This window comes from Mytilus edulis, chromosome 9 (genome assembly GCF_963676685.1).
Source record: "Mytilus edulis chromosome 9, xbMytEdul2.2, whole genome shotgun sequence".
Lineage (NCBI taxonomy): Eukaryota > Metazoa > Mollusca > Bivalvia > Mytilida > Mytilidae > Mytilus > Mytilus edulis.
The window spans coordinates 5602919-5629648 of NC_092352.1; the positions used below are offsets into that span (position 1 = coordinate 5602919).

At 33.0% G+C, this 26730-nt stretch overlaps 2 protein-coding genes across 3 annotated transcripts in view; one reads left to right on the forward strand and one right to left on the reverse strand.

Annotated features, from left to right (window-relative positions):
* The window catches only part of LOC139489456 (coiled-coil domain-containing protein 57-like), a 37879-nt gene extending 34106 nt beyond the window's left edge, over window positions 1-3773 (reverse strand). Inside the window, exons 1-2 of the mRNA XM_071275787.1 lie at window positions 3655-3773; window positions 1058-1221 (exon numbers count right to left, since the gene is read on the reverse strand). Coding sequence (XP_071131888.1) covers window positions 1058-1143 — 86 coding nt within the window. The 5' untranslated portion in view covers window positions 1144-1221; window positions 3655-3773. The remainder of the gene's footprint in view (window positions 1-1057; window positions 1222-3654) is intronic.
* A 149-nt stretch (window positions 3774-3922) lies between these two features.
* Window positions 3923-24898, forward strand: LOC139487539 (leucine-rich repeat protein lrrA-like). Of its 2 annotated transcripts, none has more exons than XM_071272411.1 (8): window positions 3923-3951; window positions 7026-8150; window positions 8665-8813; window positions 12178-12309; window positions 17058-17198; window positions 17554-17842; window positions 23230-23322; window positions 23822-24898. In XM_071272411.1, exons 2-8 carry the CDS (start codon window positions 7052-7054, stop codon window positions 24004-24006), a joined length of 2088 nt encoding a protein of 695 aa, XP_071128512.1. In that variant the 5' UTR covers window positions 3923-3951; window positions 7026-7051; the 3' UTR covers window positions 24007-24898. The 2 variants fall into 2 exon arrangements, with proteins under 2 accessions (XP_071128512.1, XP_071128511.1); XM_071272410.1 differs by having other exon boundaries at window positions 3951-4057.
* The last annotated feature ends 1832 nt before the right edge of the window (window positions 24899-26730 follow it).

Genomic DNA, 26730 nt, shown 5'->3' on the forward strand with positions numbered 1-26730 from the left:
ACTTTTATTATATACACATAACATTTATACTTATGTCTTTAGAAACCTTGAAGTAGTATCTTTAAATGATTGATTGGTGTACAATGTTTGATTGATAATTGGCATTATAAACATGTTATAGGATACCATTTCTATAGCTGTATTGCATACTGATTTATAACTGTAATAATGCTTTGGTGACAATTTTATTAGGATTTGTCTTAATACCAATTATCACCAATGACATTTTCAGCAATTGAAGTACATAAGAACTTGCATTCTCACATTTTCATTTTCAGTAAATGCATTTATCTTTTATATAGATAACTTACAATAAACATGTGTATTAAAAGAGGGACGAAAGATACCAAAGGGACAGTCAAACTCATAAATCGAAAATAAACTGACAACGCCATGGCTAAAACTGAAAAAGACAAACAATAGTACACATGACACAACATAGAAAACTAAAGACTAAGCAACACAAACCCCACCAAAAACTGGATGATCTCAGTTGCTTCGGAATGGGTAAGCAGATCCTGCTCCACATGTTACACCCGTCGTGTTGCTTATGTTATTACAAATCTGGTAAATAGGCTAATTTGGTAGGTCAAGTTAAGTTTCAAGTTAATGTTGCCACAAATGTAAGCTAAAACTTTAACCTAATAAGAAACAGATGGACAGATAGACGCAGAGTCCAGAAAATATAATACCATATTAACCCAATTCAAATGACATTAGGATATAAGTACTGACAATTTTATATGGTCTCTGTCTTTGATAGGTAAATGAACTATTATGAGTTTCTTTAAAATTCTTAAACCAGAAGCACTGCAATATTTGCATTGAAACCTCAAAACAAGAATGAGTCTATAGTACACAGATACAAATGGACAGACAGAGGCACAGACTGGAAATCATAATGCCCCTAGGTGGGGCATATAAATAGATATGTACAGGTAATTCTTTACATAGAAAGTTTACAGAAAGATGAATCCATGACATTAAATAGCTCATATTTACTTTTCAGACAAGAGAGTTGATAATAAAGAAACCTTGTACATGTTGTATAACATACCTGAGCTCAGTTACTTCTTTCCATTCTCTTTCTTTCTGAGCAGCCAGTTCTTTCCAATTACTCTTCCTTTCTGTATTGTCTGCCATTCTCTTCAATTAAAACTTGTTTTCAATGTAGCTGGATAAAATATCTGTAGGCATCTACCAATTGTCCACATTTATCATCTGAGAGACAACAAAACTACTTAAACATATTATCACAATAAAATTTTTGAATCTTTTTTATCATATCATTCAGCAGTTCATGACAGTTGTTTGTATCTACAATGTATTTTAGCAATTCAAATAAATTAAAACTGAAAAAAAATATCAGATTTCCCTTTCACATCATCTCATCATGTTGTCTAATTTGCAATAATACCACACTTCCTTTTTTTTTTTTATCAATTACACAAATAAAGGACACACTGAAATAAGGTATAATAAATACAGATATCCATCAACACACTTCATTTCTCAAAAATAAATAATGAATTGAATAATATTCATCTAAACAAGAGGTTAGGGCTAAGTAAGTTTATACTGAAATATCAGTGAAAGTGAAATCAACCCTAGACATGTGTGCATGACCAACCCTATTTAGTTTCGTCAGTTTTTATTGTACATTTCTAATCAATTTTCTAGAATTTAAAATTATTCCTTATCTAAATAATGCCTTGCTTCTAAGTTTTTCTTAATAAATATGACATTGTTTCTTCATGATTATCATGGCAGTCAAATGGACCAATTCTGTTAATTTGATAATCTCTACATTTTTTTTTTTTTTAATGTTGAATGAACCAAATCACATAACTGATGAAATGGATCTGGGTTAGTTGGCCCTGAATCTCTTTCTCCCTTAACTGATGAAATGGATCTGGGTTAGTTGGCCCTGAACCTCTTTCTCCCTAGTCCAAATAATTATGATGTCTTGAGTAGCCTTTCAAGACGACTTAGAGGACATAACTATTTGGAATGCTTTCTCCCTTGATCCTGTTAGCCCAGATCTGAAAATGTTTACTATATGTAAGAAGCTTTATATTTGATATTCACTGTACAGCCTCCAACAATGATCAAATCCCATACTGTATAGTCAGCTATGAAAGCCACAAAATGGCAAAATTCAAAACAATTTGATGGTGAAATCTTAAGACGTTATCATTAATTGGAAATCTGTACCTCCTGAACAATTGATGTCATATAACAATCACGTTTGCATTGTAGCATCAGACATTTTCTATTGTGACATCAAAATTATACAGGAACCTTAGTGATGTCCAGCAATACATCATTGCTGGAATCATGTCTTTCATCAGGAAAGATAGTCAATTTTGCATGCCTTAATGACATCATTAACCAGATAGTAGCTGTGTCTATATCCCTGCTCTATTTAAAGTTTCCAGCACTTTTAGAATCTCCATTCTATAGGGTAGTTTAGAAATAATTTATGTTTCATAAATACGTAATCTTGATTCCCATATGACTGAGGGAGGGTGACCATATTATTAGATTTCAATTTCCCAAATATTTAGTGCAGTATCAAATTAAAATTTTTCACCTGAATTCTCAACATGTGTTGGAAGTGACAATGCCTACATTTGGGTCCCATGGTGATGGAAATCACTGTCACATGACAGGTTCAACTAAAATCTGTATCTCGGAAGTCTGAACTGTGGTATGGCAGACTAATGAGCGATAAGGTGTATTGTCTGACCACGGCTTAAGGGTGCTTATCCTAAATTGTTTGGGATAGAAATATATATGCCAGTCTACTGAAATGCGTTATGAATTGTGTTAATAGCTATATGCCAGTCAACAGGTATGCTCTATTAAAAACTTATGCAGATATTTAACTTCAATCTTAGAAATGTGAAATAATACAAGTAAAAATTGATACAGGTTTTAATGATAACATTTGGTGAAGAGTTATCTTTCTTTTGCTAAACTAACGACGTCTTATAAACTGTTCTTTTGTTTTTATATGAATCATTTAATTTCATATTATTACTAAACATGTATTTATGTTTTTTGTCTATGATGTATTTGTTTGATGCCTATAACAGCCCTTTGATTAGGAAATAAACATATTTGATATTTGATTTGATTTGATATTAACACAATGTATTACGCATACCAGTCAACTATAGTAGGTCTCATTGGGGTCTTAGCCTGACGAGGGATTGGTGATTTTTTGTAAGTGTGACACGTGAAAGTCAAATTATTGTGCTGTATAAACGAGAAATGAGGTCTTGTGGGACACAGGAAATTACAAAAAAAGAGAATTGCTTACATATGTAGTGTAAGCGGGATACTGGAATCTGACAAAACAGTAAAGACTAAAGACTAAGCGGGATCTGGATCAGAATCCCCCCAATGAGACCGCCACTATAGTATTTAGGGTTGATTATTTGCTGTATAATTAAGTTTCAAATTATTTTATATTAAGTAGTACTACGTACGATAGGTAGTCTTGTAATGAATGTTTGTATATTTGATTTATTTAATTTCACACCAGAAAACTCATTTCATTTGATTTTGACACTTCTGTAACTGACAGTTGAAGTGTGAAAATTTAAATATGAGTAAGGATGAATCTTAATTTGATACAATTAAAATTACGTTTAGTAACTGTGGTTTGGTAATATGCAATCAAATATAGACTTTTCTTGTAGTTTTGATATCATTTTCAAGTCAAAACAAGCGCCGTCTAAACACCGGAAATTAGTCTCATATTTGTCGTAAAAAATTATTAATGATATTATTTCTTATTTAAAGTAATATAAAAGAATTATCGTTTACACCAAGGATAAATGTTAATAAAAAAAACTATTTAATAGTTCTCTTTTTTATATCTGATTTAAATCAAACAGTCGTAAAATTGATATCATTTTTGGTAAAATGTGGATTTCACTTCCGGTGAGTTTCGATTTATTTTTATTCTGCCAAATTTTAATTTAATGTCACGTTTCGAGCTCTCCTGCTTTTGATAACAAACATTGAATGAAATGTTTAAATAAATATGGTACAAAAGTAATTATTTCTCAGTGAAACGTTTGCTAATTTATAATTAATAGACAAAACTGTAAAGTAGTCTTTTGTGGAAGAGCGCATACATGTATATGGCCGACAGGGTTACAAGTCAAATCAGCACCTGGTTTGGTCTTGCATCTTTTTTTTACTAGAAAGCTTGAAAGCATTTTCGAGGCTTCAGCACTGGCTCCTTGGGCCCAATCAATCCAATCACAATTTTATCTCCGTGTGCTGGGTATGGTACTGTCTAAGAAACGAGGGCAACATGTTAGAAAGTAACTTTTAAAATTTATGGTTTTCTGTACTGTATTCTGCACACAGAAAAAATAGACATTGTCAAAAAATCATGCCATCTTGGGCCTGTTTCAATTTAACGCCCCTTGTTGGTGAACTGTGCTAAAGACTCGCATGTACACGTACATTGTACATATATGTGTCGTTTTTACTGCTTATATACTTATTCACTAATTTCCTAATCTATTCACTTCAGTATCTGGACATATAGGCACATAGCTGTAATTTAAATCTGGTTTATTTGGTAACCAAGGTATTTTATTTCTGCACCCATGTTAAGGCTCAGCAAAAATAATGCCTACTCATGTTAAAATAAGAATAAAGCTGAGCATGCCCATGACAGTATCAGGTTCCGTTCGCACCCTATACATTTACACCCAATTTTAAATCGAAATTCTAGTTTAATAATTAGAAAATCATGGTTGTTTTTTATGCCCTATTTATGGGCAGTACGTTTTCTGGTTGTGCGTCCGTTCGTTCGTCTGTTCGTCCCAGGTCAAAGTTTTTGGTCAATGTAGTTTTTGATGAAGTTGAAGTCCAATCAACTTGAATCTTAGTACACATGTTCCCTATTATATGATCATTCTAATTTTAATGCCAAAATAGAGATTTCCCATCATTTTCACGAGCCATTCAACATAGAATTTAGAAAATGATAGTGCGGATGGCCATGCATCCGTGTACTGGGGACACATTCTTGTTTTAAATTGCTTTGATGTAAATATATAGGAATACACTAACCTAAACATGATTAAAATTTATTCAAGCTAAAAAAAAACATTGTAAGAATCTCACTTACAATATTTTGATACAATGAAAAAAATTATAGCAATACACTAACCAAAAACATGATTATCAGATTTATTCAACACGAAAAACACGTTGTTAGAATCTTTATTTATTTAGAAGCAATGATTTTTGTCGAGCCTGCAACTTTTGTTGCAGAAAGCTCGACATAGGGATAGTGATCCGGCGGCGGCAGCGTTAGCTAACTTCTTAAAAGGTTTATATTTTAGAAGGTGAAAGACCTGGATGCTTCATACTTTGTATATAGATGCCTCATGTTACAAAGTTTCCGTCAGTCACATGTCCAATGTCCTTGACCTTATTTTCATGGTTCAGTGATCACTTGGAAAAAAAGTTCAGAATTTTTGTAATGTTGAATTCTCTCTTATTATAAGTAATAGGATAACTATATTTGGTATGTGCGTACCTTACAAGGTCCTCATGCCCGTCAGACAGTTTTCACTTGACCGCGACCTCATTTCATGGATCAGTGAACAAGGTTAAGTTTTGGTGGTCAAGTCCATATCTCAGATACTATAAGCAATAGGTCTAGTATATTCGGTGTATGGAAGGACTGTAAGGTGTACATGTCCAACTGGCAGGTGTCATCTGATCTTGACCTCATTTTCATGGTTCAGTGGTTATAGTTAAGTTTTTGTGTTTTGGTCTGTTTTTCTCAAATTTTATGCAATAGGTCTACTATATTTGTTGTATGGAATGATTGTAAGGTGTACATGTCTAGCTGGCAGATGTCATCTGACCTTGACCTCATTTTCATGGTTCAGTGGTCAAAGTTAAGTTTTTAAGTTTTGGTCTTTTTATCTAATATTATATGCCAAAGGTCAACTATATTTGGTGTATGGAAATATATTATGATCTATATGTCAGTCCCGCAAGTTTTATTTGACCATGACCTCAATTGCACGGTTCATTGCACAGTGTTAAGTTTTTGTGTTTTGGTCTATTTTTCTTAAACTATAAGTAGTAGGTCAACTATATTTGTTGTATGGAAGCTTTGTTAGCTGTACATGTCTGCCTGGCATGGTTCATTTGACCTTGACCTCATTTTCATGGTTTAATTGGTCTTTATTTAGCTATCTTGGTTAATGTTAAGTTTATTTGACAGTTGTAATAAAGCTTTATACTTAGGACTATCAACATAACATGATAATATCAATGATTAGTAAAGAAGGCGAGACATTTCAGTGTGTGCACTCTTGTTTTTATAGCAATAAACATGATAAACTATCCAAAACATGATAAAGATTTATTCAACACAAAAAAACTGTTGTCTCACTTTATTTTAAGACAATGACAACAAAAATATTTATAGCAATACACTTGCCAAAACTTGATTACAAAAACAAAACCAATATAAAAAGGGTGCGAACGGAATTTGGACGCAAACATGTAGAGCATTGTAGAGTGCGAAAGTGAAAGGGTGCGAACAGACCTGGATTCGGTCATGACATGAAGGAATTAGTTCTTGAGTATGCTTACATGTATATACAGACTTTTAAAAACAAAACACAAATTTTGGTGATTTCTCAACTCATGATTAATATCCATATAATTGCTGTATACGTTGGTATGCTAATTTCTTACATTTGTACTATACTACTTCCTCTTTAGAAAATCCTGACTTAATTGAGGTGATTGTGCCTACTGTATATTTATCAATAGTTTTGGACCATGAATTAATTAATAAGAAGAATGCCACAGTCCAGTATGATTGTGATGCTATCACTTTACACATTTAAATCATTTTGTTGTATACATTTACAGTTTTGGACCATGCATTGATAAGAATGCCACAGTCCAATATGATTGTGATGCTATTACTTTACACATTTAAATCATTTAAATCCATATATTTACAGTTTTGGACCATGTATTGATAAGAAGAATGCCACAGTCTAGTATGATAGAGATGATAGAGAACGATTGTTGTTCACACTCGGATGAATGTGAGGCCCACTGTGTGGATCTCTCAGCAAGAGACTTAACATTGTTTCCTGTGGAAGGGGTCAACTTCTCACAAATCACAAAACTTCTTCTAGATCATAATGATATTGAAAGTATCCCTGATTCCATTGCTAGTTTTCCATCTCTCCAGGTATTATCTATGACAGGTAATCGTCTGATTGGACTGCCAGATTGTATTGGTTGTCTCACATGTCTCCAGGAGTTACTTTTAAATGAAAATGAACTTTGCAGTTTACCTGATCGTATTTCAGAGTTATCACAATTACAGATTTTGAACTTGACAGGAAACTGTTTGAAAGAGTTACCAGAAAGTTTTGGTGATATGATCAAATTAAAAACATTGCATATTGAGGAAAATAAACTTGAGATATTGCCTTCTACATTAGGACTGTTAGAGAACCTAGAGGTACTAGAATTGTGTGATAATACAATATCTTATTTACCAGTGAGTATTGGACGTCTGAAATCATTGAAGATATTGAACATGTGCAATAATAAACTGGATAGCATACCAGAGACTGTGGGTGATATGCTTTCTTTAGAAACTATTGACTTGTCAGGCAATAATGTAGAACTTTTACCTAGTCACTTCTCCTCTTCTGTTACCCTGAAAAGATTATTTTTGGATAGGAACAGGATTACCCAATTACCGGATTGGGTAGCAGAACTTAGTTGTATTGAGGAATTTACAGCTAGTGATAATAAGTTACATGAACAATCTCTAACAGAAAAGTTTGGAATGACATGTAGAATGATAAAACATTTGGACCTAGGTGGTAATTTTATGAGTCAACTACCAGACTCCTTTGGCCATTTAGAAAATTTAGAACAGTTACATTTAGGAAGTGTTATTGATGAATTAGAAAGACGTAATTTTCAAAACGGCAATTGGATTGGATATTTACCAACAAACTTTTGTCAATTGATAAAACTTACTGAGCTTCACTTTGATGAGAATCAGCTTCATGAATTACCTGATGACTTTGGAAACTTAATTAACCTGGAGTTTATAGATCTTGGTAAGTACATGTAGTTAATTATGCATGGTTAAATGTATTGCATTCGAATATGAACAGTAAGAATCACAACATTGGGATTTTTATTGAGAAAAAAAATGATTTTGGGGTCTGGGGATGAAAAGTAAATTAAATGTTTGTAATCAAAGCCAAATCAAGTTTTAATCATACTCTACGTGAGGCTTCCATCCTCACTGAGATCACCTTAGGACACCTGCATTACCTTTTGACGGATGTACCACCCCAGTCAAACTCCCCGCCTGACACTGTCTTCAGAGCGGATCACCCCAGAATAAGGCCGAGGGCTTAATTCCAGAATTGAGGAGCTCACACCCTGCTCTCAGCTGGAGATGAGAACTATGTAGATGCACAAATGTAAATTCTCAAAATTTCACGTTACAAAGATGAAATTTATAAGTAAACTTATTCATAATGAAATTATTGCACATCTTATATTATGAACATGTAAAATTTTAACATGAAATAAATCAAAGTGTTCTTTATTCTTTTTTCACAGGCCAGAATTTACTGTATGAACTACCTCAATCTTTTGGGAATTTAAAATCACTCAGAATTTGTCAATTATCTAAAAATAATCTACAACTGTTACCCTCTTCATTTGGTAATTTAACCTTATTAGAAGACCTTAGAATGGATAATAATTTGGTAAGTAAATAATATCCTTATGTACATTGTACATGTATGTTTATTTAATGTTTTATTAAGTTTGTGTCTTGAGTGTTTACAGAAAAACCCAAAAACCCAAAATAGGATAATTTATACATGTATGTGATTTTATTCTTGTACACATTTTAAAAGATCTACTCTTTTTTTAAACCAAGTTTTATGAAACTCATATACAATGCTGAGAACCCCAACATGCAGACAGAGTTTGAATTTGGGTTGTGAGTCATTTACCATTCTAGAGTTATGCCCATTTTTAACTTGTAAACTTTCAAAGCTTAAGTGAGGGGCTTTTTTGTCCTCAGAAACATTTTTGTCGAGCCTTCGACTTTAGTCGAAAAAGCGAAACTAAGCGATCCTACATTTCGGTGTCATCGGCTGCGGCATCCACAAATATTCACTCTGTGGTTAAAGTTTTTGAAATTTGAATCACTTTCTCAAACGATCCTGGATTTCTACCAAACTTGGACAGAAGCTTGTTTATGATCAAAAGATAGTTTCCAGAAGTAAATTTTGTAAAAATAAAATTCCATTTTTTCCGTATTTTACTTATAAATGGACTTAGTTTTTCTGCCGGGAAATATTACATTCACTCTGTGGTTAAAGTTTTTAAAATTTTAATAACTTTCTTAAACTATCCTGGGTTGGTAACTTGGTACCAAACTTGGACAGAAGATTGTTTATGATCATAAGATAGTATCCAGAAGTAAATTTTGTAAAAACAAAATCCATTTTTCTGTATTTTACTTTTAAATGGACTTAGATTTGCTGCGAAACAACACATTCACTCTGTGGTTTAACTTTTTCAAATTTTAATAACTTTCTTATACTATTTTGGATTTGTACTTAACTTGGAAAGAACCCCTTACAAATATAGATTTATTTCGTCTTCAAGCCATTGTTCAACTACTAAATTGTCTATTCTTCTTACCAGCACACTTGGTACAATTAAAAACCTGATAATAAATTGTTCAAATAAGGCCTTCGAAAATAGTGGAATAAATTACTTTTGGAGTGTCAAGAACTCGTTGGAAGTACTTGATAAATTGCATGCTTATATTGGTGATTTTGAATCTGTTCAAAGTTTTGATTTTTCTACCCTGTATACCACATTGCCTCACATTCTCATTAAGAAAAAATTCACACACCTAATTAAATGGGCATTCAAAAAATCAGAATGTGAATATATATGTTCAAACTCTTTTAGGTCATTTTTTAGTAGCAATAAACAAAAAAACTATGTTAATTGGACATGCTTTGATACTATATATGCCCTTGAATTTTTACTAGATAACATTTTTGTTCGCTTTGGGGATTCCGTACATCGTCAGATTATCGGAATTCCAATGGGGACTAACTGTGCACCACTTATTGCGGACCTGTTTTTGTATTGTTATGAGTTACAATTTATGACAAAAATAAGCAAAGACCCATCGAAACAACATCTGATAAACAAATTTAATAATACTTTTAGATATTTGGATGATATTTTGGCTCTCAATAATGACGACTTCAGTATGTATATTAATGAAATTTATCCTGTTGAACTTACTTTAAATAAAGCTAATACTAACAATGACCACTGCCCTTTTCTCGATCTTGATATCTATATCACTAATGGAAAGCTGAATACTAAAATTTATGATAAAAGGGATGATTTTTCATTTCCTATCGTTAATTATCCGTTTTTAGATGGTGACGTTCCCTTGTCACCATCTTACGGTGTTTATATATCTCAACTTGTACGATTCGCTCGTGTATGTAACAATGTTTTAGATTTTAACGAGAGAAATTTATGTATTACTGAAAAATTATTACACCAGGGTTTTCGATATCACAAACTAGTCAAAACATTTACTAAATTTTATCATCGGTATAAAGACATTATTCGTAAATATAGCTCAACATGCAGACTTTTAATACGTTCAGGTATTTCACATCCAATTTTTTATGGTAATATTCTTTATACAGCACAAAGGTGTCAGTATTCACCTCAGAAACTTACAAAACCTTTGAATAGACTTATTAAGAAGGGATATAATTACGATACTGTTGTCAAGTCATTAAAGATTGCATATTTTGGCGTTAATATTGAGTCATTGATAAGGTCTTTGCATCGGAACTAAACACATTTATTCTAAAAACAGTTGTTGGCATGACACGGGTTATGTTCTTCTCATATATGTTATGATGGTATGATACTAAACCCCTAACGGGAAGGATTGTGCCTGATGTTCATATGATGAAATCATAATCTTTCAGTCAGTTTAGTTGAAGTCTGGAGCTGGCATGTCAGTTAACTGCTAGTAGTCTGTTGTTATTTATGTATTATTGTCATTTTGTTTATTTTCTTTGGTTACATCTTCTGACATCAGACTCGGATTTCTCTTGAACTGAATTTTAATGTGCGTATTGTTATGCGTTTACTTTACTACATTGGTTAGAGGTATAGGGGGAGGGTTGAGATCTCACAAACATGTTTAACCCCGCCGCATTTTTGCGCCTGTCCCAAGTCAGGAGCCTCTGGCCTTTGTTAGTCTTGTATTATTTTAAAGTTTCTTGTGTACAATTTGGAAATTAGTATGGCGTTCATTATCACTGGACTAGTATATATTTGTTTAGGGGCCAGCTGAAGGACGCCTCCGGGTGCGGGAATTTCTCGCTACATTGAAGACCTGTTGGTGACCCTCTGCTGTTGTTTTTTATTTGGGCGGGTTGTTGTCTCTTTGACACATTCCCCATTTCCATTCTCAATTTTATTGTTTATGATCAAAAGCTAGTATCTAGAAGGAAATTTTGTTTTCTTCTAGTTAACATTACATTCAGTGTGCAGTTAAATTTTTTAAACATTTATTACATAAACTATCCTGGATTTTTACCAAACTTGGACAGAAGCTTCTTACAATCAAAAGATAGTATCAACAGGAATATTTTATTGATTTGTTTCCTCATTTTTGTTGAGCTTGCGATAAACAGAAAGAGTAGGCGAGAAACTGTGTTCCGCGGAACCCTTACAAATTTTTCTATCAATTTGATAATGAATTTTAAAAGAAAATTGAAGGAACAATATACATTCAGAAGAAGCATAAAATATGAATCCAGATTGATTATATTTTATGAAATTAACTGAGGTTTGTAGAAGTTCCTGGCTCCCAATTGCAAAAGACAGACATGTTAATTAAATCAGATGGATTTGAAAAAAAAACCATCAATTTATACAATTGTCTTCAAACACAGAAATATTAGATTTCTATATATTTTTTTTTCAACGGCAATAAACAATAACTATATATTAGGAACTTATCAATGACCAGTGCATTGTTGTATTATTCTATTTATTTTTTAGTTGGCAGAACTTCCAGAATCTTTTTGTCAACTTATTAACCTGAAGACCTTAGATGTATTTAACAACAGACTGACTGAGATCCCGTCAGCTTTGATGTATTTAACTAAACTGGTCAGGCTTGATTTAGTAGATGTAAGTTCAAGTAGTTAAACTGGTTATGCTTTACCTAATAGATGTATACTGAACTCCTAGGAAATTTCAAAACGGAAAGTCTAGTCAAATGGCAAAATCAAAAACAGACATTATATAACAGGCTATTATTTCAACTTTAATAGAATTATTTTAAATTATGGATATTGCAAAATTTCTGGTTAATGAAATTTTTTATAAATTCCATGTTTATTCTGTATTTTAATACAGAGCAGATAGCAGATTTTCAATAGAATGTACTGTGCGGTGCACAACACTATCTATACAAAATACATTGTATAGAAAGTGCTATGCACTGCTCGAAACATACAGTATAAATATGGAATTTATGAAAAATTTCAACCGCAAAAATTATGCAAATTCCATAATTAGAAATATTTCCAAGTTGAAATAATAGCCAGTTATATGTAAAATTTCCTGACTTTGGTACAGCAGTCTTTTCCTGACTTTGGTACAGCAGTCTTTTCATGACTTTGGTACAGCAGTCTTTTCATGACTTTGGTACAGCAGTCTTTTCATGACTTTGGTACAGCAGTCTTTTCATGACTTTGGTACAGCAGTCTTTTCATGACTTTGGTACAGCAGTCTTTTCCTGACTTTGGTACAGCAGTCTTTTCCTGACTTTGGTACAGCAGTCTTTTCCTGACTTTGGTACAGCAGTCTTTCCATGACTTTGGTACAGCAGTCTTTCCATGACTTTGGTACAGCAGTCTTTTCATGACTTTGGTACAGCAGTCTTTTCATGACATTGGTACAGCAGTCTTTTCATGACATTGGTACAGCAGTCTTTCCATGACTTTGGTACAGCAGTCTTTTCATGACTTTGGTACAGCAGTCTTTTCCTGACTTTGGTACAGCAGTCTTTTCATGACTTTGGTACAGCAGTCTTTTCCTGACTTTGGTACAGCAATCTTTTCCTGACTTTGGTACAGCAGTCTTTTCATGACTTTGGTACAGCAGTCTTTCCATGACTTTGGTACAGCAGTCTTTCCATGACTTTGGTACAGCAGTCTTTTCCTGACTTTGGTACCACAGTCTTTTCATGACATTGGTACAGCAGTCTTTTCATGACTTTGGTACAGCAGTCTTTTCATGACTTTGGTACAGCAGTCAACATTGTGTTATATTGTAAACCATCTTATTTTCAGGGATGCTTTATTTTGCATTTAGTCCTTTCTAGCTAAATTCATGACTATTTTAATTTGCTGTTTTTTAATTTACTTGATGTAATTAAACAAGAAAAGATCCAAGTTTTAAATATGGCAACGATTTATACGAAAAATAAATCGCTGGCAAAGATTAGTTGGTTTACAGTAATCTTATCACTGTAAAAACAATCAAAGAAACACAAAAAGGCATAAGATACAGTAAATGGCTCAATATCTTTAATTGTTTTTCCATAGGCGATAATGGTAACGTTTTTTCCTGTAGCTCAGTCCATATCGTAAACTTGGATATGTATGATACCTTGTTTCGAAGCTGTGACATTTTCACATATGTGGTTAAATTTTCGGGGTACGAAGTGAGATTACTTTTTCCGTAAATTAGCAAACCCCGAACATCCTTTTGTGATGCGGCTCCTTGTGGTAAAATATCCCCTTTTTAACACAATGAGTTCTTTGAAAATTTAATACTTTGAACACATTCAATAGCTCCATAGTTTTTACACATTTATTCTATGTTCCTCTACTTTCCTAATCACCACAAATAATTAAGTTCAGTCATTTGTTAAAAATAGAAACATGTCCAATATCACTACACAGAGATTTTTTCTTTACACGTGACTTTTGAGTTCCTCATTTCAAGGCGCATTAGGGATGTTGTCCCATATTGCAATCCATAGTTCTGATTTTTCCAAATATTTTTATGTGATCTTCATCGGTATGACATTCTGAATAAATCTGTTTATTTTTGTCCATTTCTGAAAAAAAATAAAGTTGTTTCAGCACTATAAGGCAATGACACTTTTATCGTTATATTTATTTATTTTGAATACAAAGTGTATGCATAATTAATTTCTAACAGTATACCTTCACTAGTCAAAAGAAGGACAAAACATCTGAATGTAACCTTAAAATACAACACACAGACCCTGTTAAAGCATTCAATAAAATTTTCTGGTGCCTAAAAGTGCATTTTGACAGAGAAATTATGCAAAAATGAAGATTTCATAAAAAAAACACCAAAATACTTAATTATTCTAGCCGGTGGAAACCTGGTATTTTATACTGTAGAAACCACTATAAACTACTGTAAAAGTCATTTGAATCATATAATTAGAGTGCGATGAAGTGCAAATTTTCAAAACTTGGTTCTTTCACATAATTGTATTTGAGAAAAAATGTTTTTTACATGTATTTCAGTGAAAATCTTTTATCAGTGAGATATCGGCATGAGGTTTTTAAAGGAAACATTGTGACATCACACGTAATATGGCGTCATTAAATAACGACATATCAAAATAATGCTAATTATAGTTTGCAGTGTTACATGAGGAACAGTTGCCGCAAGGTTTAACTTGAAATATGGAGTCGAAAAGATCAGTAACCAAGCATTTTCATTTAATGCCAAGACCATAGCAACAGTTTGCATATCAGTATATTTTTAACATACCGACTGTAATTTGAATTGCATAAATACCATAAATAAACAATTTAGAGCTTGCCAAATAAAACAAAATGCTTACCAGTTATTCAGGACCTTTTAAAACCTCTAGTTTGTCATCTCAGGTTAAAAAGTAATGATATGACTGGAACTGAAATAAGACAAAAAAATTACTCAGGCTGTGTTATTATTTGGTTTGAATGCATAAGTATTATTGAGAGAGCAAAAATCAAATTCTTGAACGTTTTATCGCAAAGAAAGAAAAATGCTTCTCCCTTGTGGCTTATCAACCTTCATTTAAATCTTTTATATTAGAAGCAACGAGTGGTAGCTAACTAGCTTAATAGTTGAAAAGGTGCAGCAATATTGTTTTCGAAAGGTTTGTTGACCCTCCCCCTTTTTCACTGAGAAAAGACAATATCTTGTGATTTGCTAGTGTGCATTACAAATAATAATTCATGATTTCTTTAATACATGTACATGTTTGTCTGTTTATTAACTGCCTATGATATCTACTGACTGACCATGGGTCAAATTATTGGATAAAAGCACATGATGATGATGTATTTCACTTTACTCGTATGGAGTGTGTTATCTCCCTTGATTATCAGTTATTCCTGTAAACCGGAGTGATAATTACATAACAAAGACTGTATTGTGTCATGTTTACTTACAGATAAAACTATTATGTTAGTTCATGCCCTTTTCAATTCATAAACAAATTCCTTTCGGATCTCTCGGGGGTGTAAACAAAGTTAGAATTGTGCCTAAAAAAAGTGTTCAGCCCCGTGCCTGTAATGCTTTCTAAAAGCGAAAATTTCATTGAGTATCTGCTGGTATTTATCTATAATGGTTATCTGAAATCATCTGGGATATCTGGGTATAAATAAAAAAATACTTACCATCATTTTCACAATTTTCCCGGGTGTACAAGGTGAAATCATCCATAGATCACTCTGATAACTTCTGATTTATCTTTTGTAAATTGGCTCAATATCTTTAATTGTTTTTCCATAGGCGATAATGGTAACGTTTTTTCCTGTAGCTCAGTCCATATCGTAAACTTGGATATGTATGATACCTTGTTTCGAAGCTGTGACATTTTCACATATGTGGTTAAATTTTCGGGGTACGAAGTGAGATTACTTTTTCCGTAAATTAGCAAACCCCGAACATCCTTTTGTGATGCGGCTCCTTGTGGTAAAATATCCCCTTTTTAACACAATGAGTTCTTTGAAAATTTAATACTTTGAACACATTCAATAGCTCCATAGTTTTTACACATTTATTCTATGTTCCTCTACTTTCCTAATCACCACAAATAATTAAGTTCAGTCATTTGTTAAAAATAGAAACATGTCCAATATCACTACACAGAGATTTTTTCTTTACACGTGACTTTTGAGTTCCTCATTTCAAGGCGCATTAGGGATGTTGTCCCAAATCTGGAGTGTCATGATTGTAAATGATAATAAGCTTTGGTATACATGAAGAGGGATTCAACAGGGAGCCTTGTGGGAATTTGCAGAAGCTATTATACCATTTTACCTCTTTTAAATGCCTTTATGAATGTATGTTTTGATGTTATTAATTGCTTTTTTGTAAACACTGGAAGAATACAGACAATAACAATCAAAACCAAGGAGTAAACAAAGACTCATAAAACCAAAAGACATTTACATCAACAGTTATGAATAAGAAATAAGAAACAACACGAATTCCACTAAAAACCGGGAGTAAAATCAGGTGCTACGGAAGGGTAAGCATTCCCTGCACTATTTACGGCACCCGTCATGTTATTTCTTTGTTCAGTTTGGTAATGATGGAGGGTTATTATGACTGAGGAAGAATATCAGATATGATTTCTGACACACTTTTGTCATAATTGCCAATCAGCTCATGATGGCGACCGTAAAATTTCTTGAGTAATGACCTTAATTTGATTGATTCATAGCCCTGTCTTAGCAACTTTTGAGAAAGCAGTATTCCTCGTTCAACAAAATCAACGTACTTTGAGCTAGCTGTAGTGTAATGTATCTCCCATGATCAAAAATAATATAAACAAAACAAAATATAACACATTTTATCTGATTCAGTATTGTATGACATTATGTTTATACTTATAGAATCAGTTTAACATACCATGGGATGAAGTTCCACAGATTATAAACAGTTCTCAATATCCTGATAGAGATCCAACTTTGAAGAACAACTGGAGAGGAAGACCAAGACAAGATCTATCTATGAATGATGTTCCAATAATTAAGGTATCAGTAGGTCTTCAGTGCAGTCAGAAGTTAATTGTGTTTCACACCTTGTATATCACACTATACATTTCTGTGATAAAAGTCTCAAAATGTATGACACATCATCGGACATGGATGCTAAGACTGCCGTAGCATTAATCCAGCATCTTTCACCAATAAACATCCATGAAATAGCCCAAAAGCAGTGCTTAAAAAGTGGTGTTAAGAACACAAAAATTAAAATCAAATCATAAACCAGTAAGAATGTTTAAATTGTCATTAATGTAAAACAAAATGAAGACAGATCTCTACAAACAAATACATAAAAAAACATAAATTAGTATTTAAGTGATTGTGATTGATTTTATTTTATCAGCTGGAAATGCAGGAAGTTGAAGAATTTGAATTACCTCCACCATCTCTAAACTACAGTGAAGATGTTTTAAAATCTGCAGCTATAAATAACTTATCTATTTGGAGAAGTCACAATGGGAATCAAAAGAGAGAAAGATTTATCAGGAAGTTTTCCACTATGCCACTATTTGGTCAATACAACAGGAAAGAGACAGAAAGTGAGGAAGACCAGGATGATAGTGATTATGAGGTGGATGGAGATGAGGATGAAGACTATGAACCGCCAATATTTGTATCTAAAAATAGAAATGGTAATATTAGAAACCAGACACACAAAAAAACACATCGGGGTATGACTAGGGTCCTCCATTTCTGTTTCTTTCAATTTTTAGGCCATTTTTCTCTATTTTGTTATTTTTTCCCCCATCTTTTCTCTTTTCTTTATTATATTTGCCTATTTTAATATGATCTATATTTTTTGGCTGATTAATTTTTCACTTTTTGCCCATTATTCTTTATTTCTCACATGAGGGGGGGTTCTTTTTTCTGAGAAAGGGGGTGTTTTTCAGTTGATCTGACCAAAAACCAGAATAATGTTTGCTATCATTATGCATCCGGTCCGAGTACACAGTTATCGTCCCTTGATTTTCATTGTCCACGGATAAAGTCCCTAGTATGGACAGTGTGTTACTTGCCAATCCTTTTTATACCCCTTCCAAATTTATTTCTTTATGTTTTATGCCTCAAATATAGGGGGATAAAATTACACTGTGAGAAAATTTGAATCATGAATTTTAAAGTAAAGTAGTGATTTGCTCCAGCTGAAAAAGGTTAAAAATAAGTATTTTGGAAGCTGTCAAAAGATATCAAGACCCCCTGAACATAAAATTGTCCATATTTTGAGTTAGAGCCGATTATGTTTTCTATAATTTTGATATAATTTGTTCCAAAAGTAGTACATAACACTGTAAAAATGTTATTGAGAAAGCGCAGGTGGGATTTTTAGCTCACCTGGCCCGAAGGGCCAAGTGAGCTTTTCTCACCACTTGGCGTCTGTCGTCCGTCGTCGTCCGTCGTCGTCGTCGTTAACAATTTACATTTTGAACTTCTTCTAGAGAACCACTGAATGGAATGGAACCAAACATGGCATGAATGTTCCTTATGAGATGCTGACCAAGTGTTGTTACTTTGTAGCCGATCCATCATCCAAGATGGCCGCCAGCGGGGGACTTAGTTTAACATAGGACCCTATGGGAAATGCATACAAATGACTTCTTTTAGAGAACCACTGAATGGAATGAAACCAAACATGGCATGAATGTTCCTTATGAGGTACTGACCAAGTGTTGTTACTTTGTAGCCAATCCATCATCCAAGATGGCTGCCAGCGGGGGACTTAGTTTAACATAGGACCCTATGGGAAATGCATACAAATGACTTCTTCTAGAGAACCACTAAATGGAATGAAACCAAACATAGCATGAATGTTCCTTATGAAGTGCTGACCAAGTGTTGTTACTTTGTAGCCGATCCATCATCCAAGATGGCCGCCAGCGGGGGACTTAGTTTAACATAGGACCCTATGGGAAGTGCATACAAATGACTTCCTCTAGAGAACTACTGAATGGAATGAAACCAAACATGGCATGAATGTTCCTTATGAGGTGCTGACCAAGTGTTGTTACTTTGTTGCCGATCCATCATCCAAGATGGCCGCCAGCCGGGAACTTAGTTTAACATAGGACCCTATGGGAAATGCATACAAATGACTTCTTTTAGAGAACCACTGAATGGAATAAAACCAAACATAGCATGAATGTTCCTTATGGGGTGCTGACCAAGTGTTGTTACTTTGTAGCCAATCCATCATCCAAGATGGCTGCCAGCGGGGGACTTAGTTTAACAAAGGACCCTATGGGAAATGCATACAAATGACTTCTTCTAGAGAACCACTAAATGGAATGAAACCAAACATAGCATGAATGTTCCTTATGGAGTGCTGACCAAGTGTTGTTACTTTGTAGCCGATCCATCATCCAAGATGGCCGCCAGCGGGGGACTTAGTTTAACATAGGACCCTATGGGAAGTGCATACAAATGACTTCTTCTAGAGAACCACTAAATGGAATGAAACCAAACATAGCATGAATGTTCCTTATGGAGTGCTGACCAAGTGTTGTTACTTTGTAGCCAATCCATCATCCAAGATGGCCGCCAGCGGGGGACTTAGTTTAACATAGGACCCTATGGGAAATGCATACAAATGACTTCTTTTAGAGAACCACTGAATGGAATGAAATCTAACATGGCATGAATGTTCCTAATGTGGTGCTGACCAAGTGTTGTTACTTTGTAGCCGATCCATTATCCAAGATGGACGCCAGCGGGGGACTTAGTTTAACATAGGACCCTATGGGAAATGCATACAAATGACTTCTTTTAGAGAACAACTGAATGGAATGAAACCAAACATTACATGAATGTTCCTTATGCCGTGCTGACCATGTGTTGTTACTTTGTAGCCCATCCATCATCCAAGATGGCCGCCAGCATGGGACTTAGTTTAAGATTGAAATAAACAATTAATTTCCCATAGGCGACAATGGTAGCCTTTTTCGAGACACAGACTTTAGGAAGTTGATTTTTTTAACGAAACCTTGCTAGAATCAAAGAAAAGTTATTAGGACAGTATTTTTTGGTCCAAAAAATATAGGTTCGCGTTGCTTTTCTTAGCGTATTTTGTACTTATCTCCCATGCCTATCAATTTTGCCCTTAAAAATACGTGTCTTGTCCTAGCGTTGAAAAGTCATCTCAGTGCCTTTAGGGCTACGGAATAATTTTTATTTTGCCTTTTGTATAAAGCAGAGTGCACGAAGTCTCTAATAATAAAAAATAACGGGCGCACATATCGACCAATCAGGATTCGCCATACTCTTAATTCTGAATACCATGTTATGCTCATAAAATGGCTGCGCCCATAAAATCTAATGGTGTATTGTAACCTATACGGTATTTAATACTTTCTTGTATCGTGCAATTCATAGTGCGTTAGATGCACAAATATATATGCCACAAATAAATCATCTTCAAACCGTTCTGGCTTTACTCTCTGAATTTTCACAATTTTTTATCGGAGGTGACCCCAGTCGAAAAATGTGAAGAAAATTTTTTTGTTTTTTTGAGTAAATGCGGTACTGTTAAAAAGGGACTGAAGATAATGCCCACTTTCTCCAATGATTCTTTATATATCATCAAGTACTGATTATATTGATACCAAAACCAATCCAATATATAACTACTACGGTGAATTTTGAACAACAGTTTTAAATGAAACCATTTTCGTATAAAAGTACATTTTTGAAACAGACTATAGCATTTCAAAATATGGAATATGTGTAAATATTTGTGTTTTGACATCGATAACTGTTTGTTAACTACAAAATGGCATGCTTATTCTTATTCTTTTAGTTTGTTATTCGTGTGAACATTTCAATGTTCGAAGGGGATCATTTCCGTACATTTTCGCTGAATTTGGTAATTTCGATAACAGCACTTGGGTCGAGATTGTTATGTTTAAAAATCGATTTATATTCACAAACTCTAGACGTGTACTTGCTCTATTCGAACAAATCAACAGAACTTCAGAAAATGACATATTCGTTCCACAGTAAGTCAAAAGTCGAGCCCACCCATGTTTCTAAGGTGAAACGCAATACAAATATGAAACAGACTATAAATTAAAAACTAGATAATCAATATTTCATTTGTCACCAAAAAATACGGTTTCACATAAAATGTCAAGTAAAATGACTGTTCTTGACACTTTTTGAGCACTATGATAAAGAAATGTCGATGCTGTATAGATTGAAATAAACAATTAATTTCCCCATAGGCGACAATGGTAGCCTTTTTCGAGACACAGACTTTAGGAAGTTGATTTTTTTAACGAAACCTTGCTAGAATCAAAGAAAAGTTATTAGGACAGTATTTTTTGGTCCAAAAAATATAGGTTCGCGTTGCTTTTCTTAGCGTATTTTGTACTTATCTCCCATGCCTATCAATTTTGCCCTTAAAAATACGTGTCTTGTCCTAGCGTTGAAAAGTCATCTCAGTGCCTTTAGGGCTACGGAATAATTTTTATTTTGCCTTTTGTATAAAGCAGAGTGCACGAAGTCTCTAATAATAAAAAATAACGGGCGCACATATCGACCAATCAGGATTCGCCATACTCTTAATTCTGAATACCATGTTATGCTCATAAAATGGCTGCGCCCATAAAATCTAATGGTGTATTGTAACCTTAACATAGGACCCTATGGGAAATGCATACAAATGACTTCTTTTAGAGAACCACTGAATGGAATGAAATCAAACATGGCATGAATGTTCCTAATGTTTTGCTGACCAAGTGTTGTTACTTTGTAGCCGATCCATTATCCAAGATGGCCGCCAGCAGGGACTTAGTTTAACATAGGACCCTATTGGAAATGCATACAAATGACTTCTTTTAGAGAACCACTGAATGGAATAAAACTAAACATTGCTTGAATGTTCCTTATGAGGTGCTGACCAAGTGTTGTTACTTTGTAGCAGATCCATCATCCAAGATGGCCGCCAGCAGGGGACTTAGTTTAACATAGGACCCTATGGGAAATGCATACAAATGACTTCTTTTAGAGAACCACTGAATGGAATAAAACCAAACATGGCATGAATGTTCCTTATGAGGTGCTGACCAAGTGTTGTTACTTTGTAGCCGATCTGCGATCCAAGATGGCCGCCAGTGGGGGACTTTTGAATGAAATTAAACATGTTCCTTTCCTTATCAATGAGGTTGTGTTGTCACTTTTAGCCAAATTTTATATTTTTTCATATGATTTCAAAAACCCAAGTAGAATCAGGTGAGCGATACAGGCTCTTGAGAGCCTCTAGTTTTATTTCCATTTATTGTCTAAAAGAAATGCACTACGAAATAACTATGTACTCATACCATCTGTGGTCTATAGGCTTCTCAAAAACCACTGAACCAAATGGAATAACACTTTACTTTACATGAATTATTATTAGTGTTTTTAGAATTTAGTTGGTTGATTATAACTTCTTAATCAACCAACAGGAACGCCATAAATTAAAAATATAATGTACACACTTATCTATAGGTCATTGTTTCTTGAAATGTGTATGAAGTAAGGCTATGAAGATCAATATAAATTTAAGGAGATGTGGTATGATTGCTAATGAGACAAATATCCACCAGTGAACAAATGACATGGATACAAACAAGTAGAGGTCCCAAAGCAATTAAAAGGATGGCCTAATTTATAACAATACAATTTACACTAAAACAAAAGCAACCGCTGAACTACAGGTTTTGGCCTTGAATCAGGCTCAGAAAGAATGTAATCATGTTAATCATGTTTGTGATTCTCAACCCTCCTCTAGCCTGGGGCAGTGGTGTAACAGTACAACATAAGAATAAACTATAAAAGTCAGTCACAAAAGGTTTAACTCAATAGATTGGCAAAAAGCAAATAAAACGAATTACATACATGTAAGAACATTAAGAAAAGAATCTGGTATTTTCTAATTTTAAAGAAAGTTGTCTACAATATTACATTATTGTATAATTAATCTCATTACTTATAATTTATTAAGTGTCATAGCCATAACAAGTCATGTTGTTGCACTTAATTTTAGAGACAGAAGATAAACCAGTAGAAGCAGCGACATCTGGTGAGAACTGGGATGATGAGATAGAAGATATTGAGATACCAGTAGACAACCCATACAGTAAGATTTGATTACTTTAAGAAATATATTTAAGATAGAAGATATTGAGATACCAGTAGACAACCCATACAGTAAGATTTGATTACTTTAAGAAATATATTTAGTTAATCTAATGACCATCTAACTTGGCTGCCATTACTGAAAGGAGGGGTAAAAAGTAAATTTTTTATAGGACATCATTCCCAGCTCACACTAGCATGTGTCCATGTTCAATGAACTGTGAAATTCAGGTCAAAATTGTAATATGGTATATGATTTTTAAATATATAACATCATAATAAACATGTTGCCGTATTTAGTTTACAACGTAATGGATAACTACCTTTACAAAAAGCTTTAATCAGATATAGGACAGGTGGAGATACAGACCAGAACACACCCCATCCTCTCCCGTAGAACTTTTATCAAAAATAGAATTAAACGTAAAAATTGTCTTTTTAATAGAAATTGCATAAGGTTCTTCACAACAAACAAGTTTTTATTTTGCTTTATGTTTCAGAATTCCAGGATATATATGTTCACCCTGCACCAAAGACTTTAGCTGAGGCTGGTTACACTGTAGATAGTCATTTATTTCTGCCTTATGACATGCACTCACAGCCGTTTGTTAGACAGAAATATATATACCCAATAGAGGATGGACAGTTTGATGATAACAGTGATGAAAATACAGAAGAAACATGATTTATATAGGGGTAAAAACAGAGAGCAAATAGGATTATCATAGTGATGAAAATAGAGAGGAAATATGAGTAATATAAGGGTTAAAATCTAGAACAAATACGAATATTATAGTGATCCAAAATACAGATCAAACATGATTGATATAGGGTTAAACTCAAGATCAAGTACAATTATTATAGTGATTAAAATACAGAGGAAATATGAATGATATAGTGGTGAAAATAGAGAGCAAATAGGATTATTATAGCGATCAAAATACAAAGAAAACATGAATGGTATAGGGCTGAAAAAAAGAAAGGATATAGGATTATTATAGTGGAGAGAACAGAGAGGAAATAGGATTTATATAGGAGTGAATAAAGAGAACAAATTGGATTATGGTGGTTAAAATAGAGAACAAATGATTATTATAGTGGCGAAAATACAGTACAGATATGATCATTATAGTGGCGAAAATACAGTACAGATATGATCATTATAGTGATGTATACAGTACAGATATGATCATTATAGTGATGTATACAGTACAGATATGATCATTATAGTGATGAAGATAGATATTGTTGACAGCCTTTTATTATCTTAAAACAAAACAAAAATGTCTGTCTTCTTCGTTTGTGAAACTGTTTTTAGAAACAAGCTGTTTAGTAAGATCATTTTAAGACACCTGAATTTGGTTTCTCCTCAATTAAATGGAAAAGACATATCTCTTGGTGTATAATCTCTTATTGTATAAGTTTGGTTTAATTATTTAGTGGATGTAATTCAATGAAAATAGGAGAATGTATACAGAGTTTCTAGTCAATGAACAAAGTAACTGAAATATATAGTGTTTTCAGTATCTAAGGTTAGAATCACCATGTTAAGTTTTTACCTATGATATGATATAAAAGATAATTATAATCCATCAATATCCATGATTAAAAATTATTGTACAAAGTCTTAACATCTGAATAAGTGGTTTCTGAATAAATCTGAATTTTTTGAAACAACAACCTGTCATGTTGGTATGTGGTTGTAATTTATTTTGCCACATTCAACAATGCCACATACAGTCAGGAAGACAATGATAAGGCTTCTTAGCTATATTCGACAAATGTTTTATTTGTACAAATGATGAAAATGAATGTCTCATTAATAAATAAAAAAACACTGCATTGTATATATAAAACATGGTACTGTTCATTGTGTTGATTGATACCTTTTGTGTAAATGGTAAATAAATACAAATTCAACTGTAGATATGAATTAAGAAACCTAAATGTGAATACTTTTAGGAACTATTACTATCAATTGGCTGACCAGTCTGAAAAAAAAATAGTTCAATCTATATCATTAAAGAACTTGTTATTCAATTTGTACAATTTTGATTCAGAAGTTGATTTTTTACAAACCTGAGTATATTTGGTCAGTTGACCTAGTAAAGTTTTAGATTTATATTTGTAAATTGTATTATTTTATATAACACCAGATAGAGGTGTTTAATATTATTTTTCAAATTGAAATACAAGGGAGATAATTATTAAACTGTTTTTAGATTTATCTCCTTTTATAATAAAAACTGAATTTAGATCTTTTTCTTTTTTACTCATTTATGTAGTACATAATAATGTCTGATGTTAGTACATAATAATGTCTGATGTAGTACATAATAATGTCTGATGTTAGTACATAATAATGTCTGATGTAGTACATAATAATGTCTGATGTAGTACATAATAATGTCTGATGTAGTACATAATAATGTCTGATGTTAGTACATAATGTTTTATGTAGTACATAATAATGTCTGATGTTAGTTTTACTCATTTATGTAGTACATAATAATGTCTGATGTTAGTTTTATGTAGTACATAATAATGTCTGATGTTAGTACATAATAATGTCTGATGTTAGTACATAATAATGTCTGATGTAGTACATAATAATGCCTGATGTTAGTACATAATAATGTCTGATGTTAGTACATAATAATGTCTGATGTAGTACATAATAATGTCTGATGTTAGTACATAATAATGTCTGATGTAGTACATAATAATGTCTGATGTAGTACATAATAATGTCTGATGTAGTACATAATAATGTCTGATGTTAGTACATAATGTTTTATGTAGTACATAATAATGTCTGATGTTAGTTTTACTCATTTATGTAGTACATAATAATGTCTGATGTTAGTTTTATGTAGTACATAATAATGTCTGATGTTAGTACATAATAATGTCTGATGTTAGTACATAATAATGTCTGATGTAGTACATAATAATGTCTGATGTTAGTACATAATAATGTCTGATGTTAGTTTTATGTAGTACATAATAATGTCTGATGTTAGTACATAATAATGTCTGATGTAGTACATAATAATGTCTGATGTAGTACATAATAATGTCTGATGTAGTACATAATAATGTCTGATGTAGTACATAATAATGTCTGATGTAGTACATAATAATGTCTGATGTAGTACATAATAATGTCTGATGTTAGTACATAATAATGTCTGATGTAGTACATAATAATGTCTGATGTAGTACATAATAATGTCTGATGTAGTACATAATAATGTCTGATGTTAGTACATAATGTTTTATGTAGTACATAATAATGTCTGATGTAAGTTTAACTCATTTATGTAGTACATAATAATGTCTGATGTTAGTACAAAATAATGTCTGATGTTAGTTTTATTTGAAGTTTGGTTGTTTTATATTTTACAAT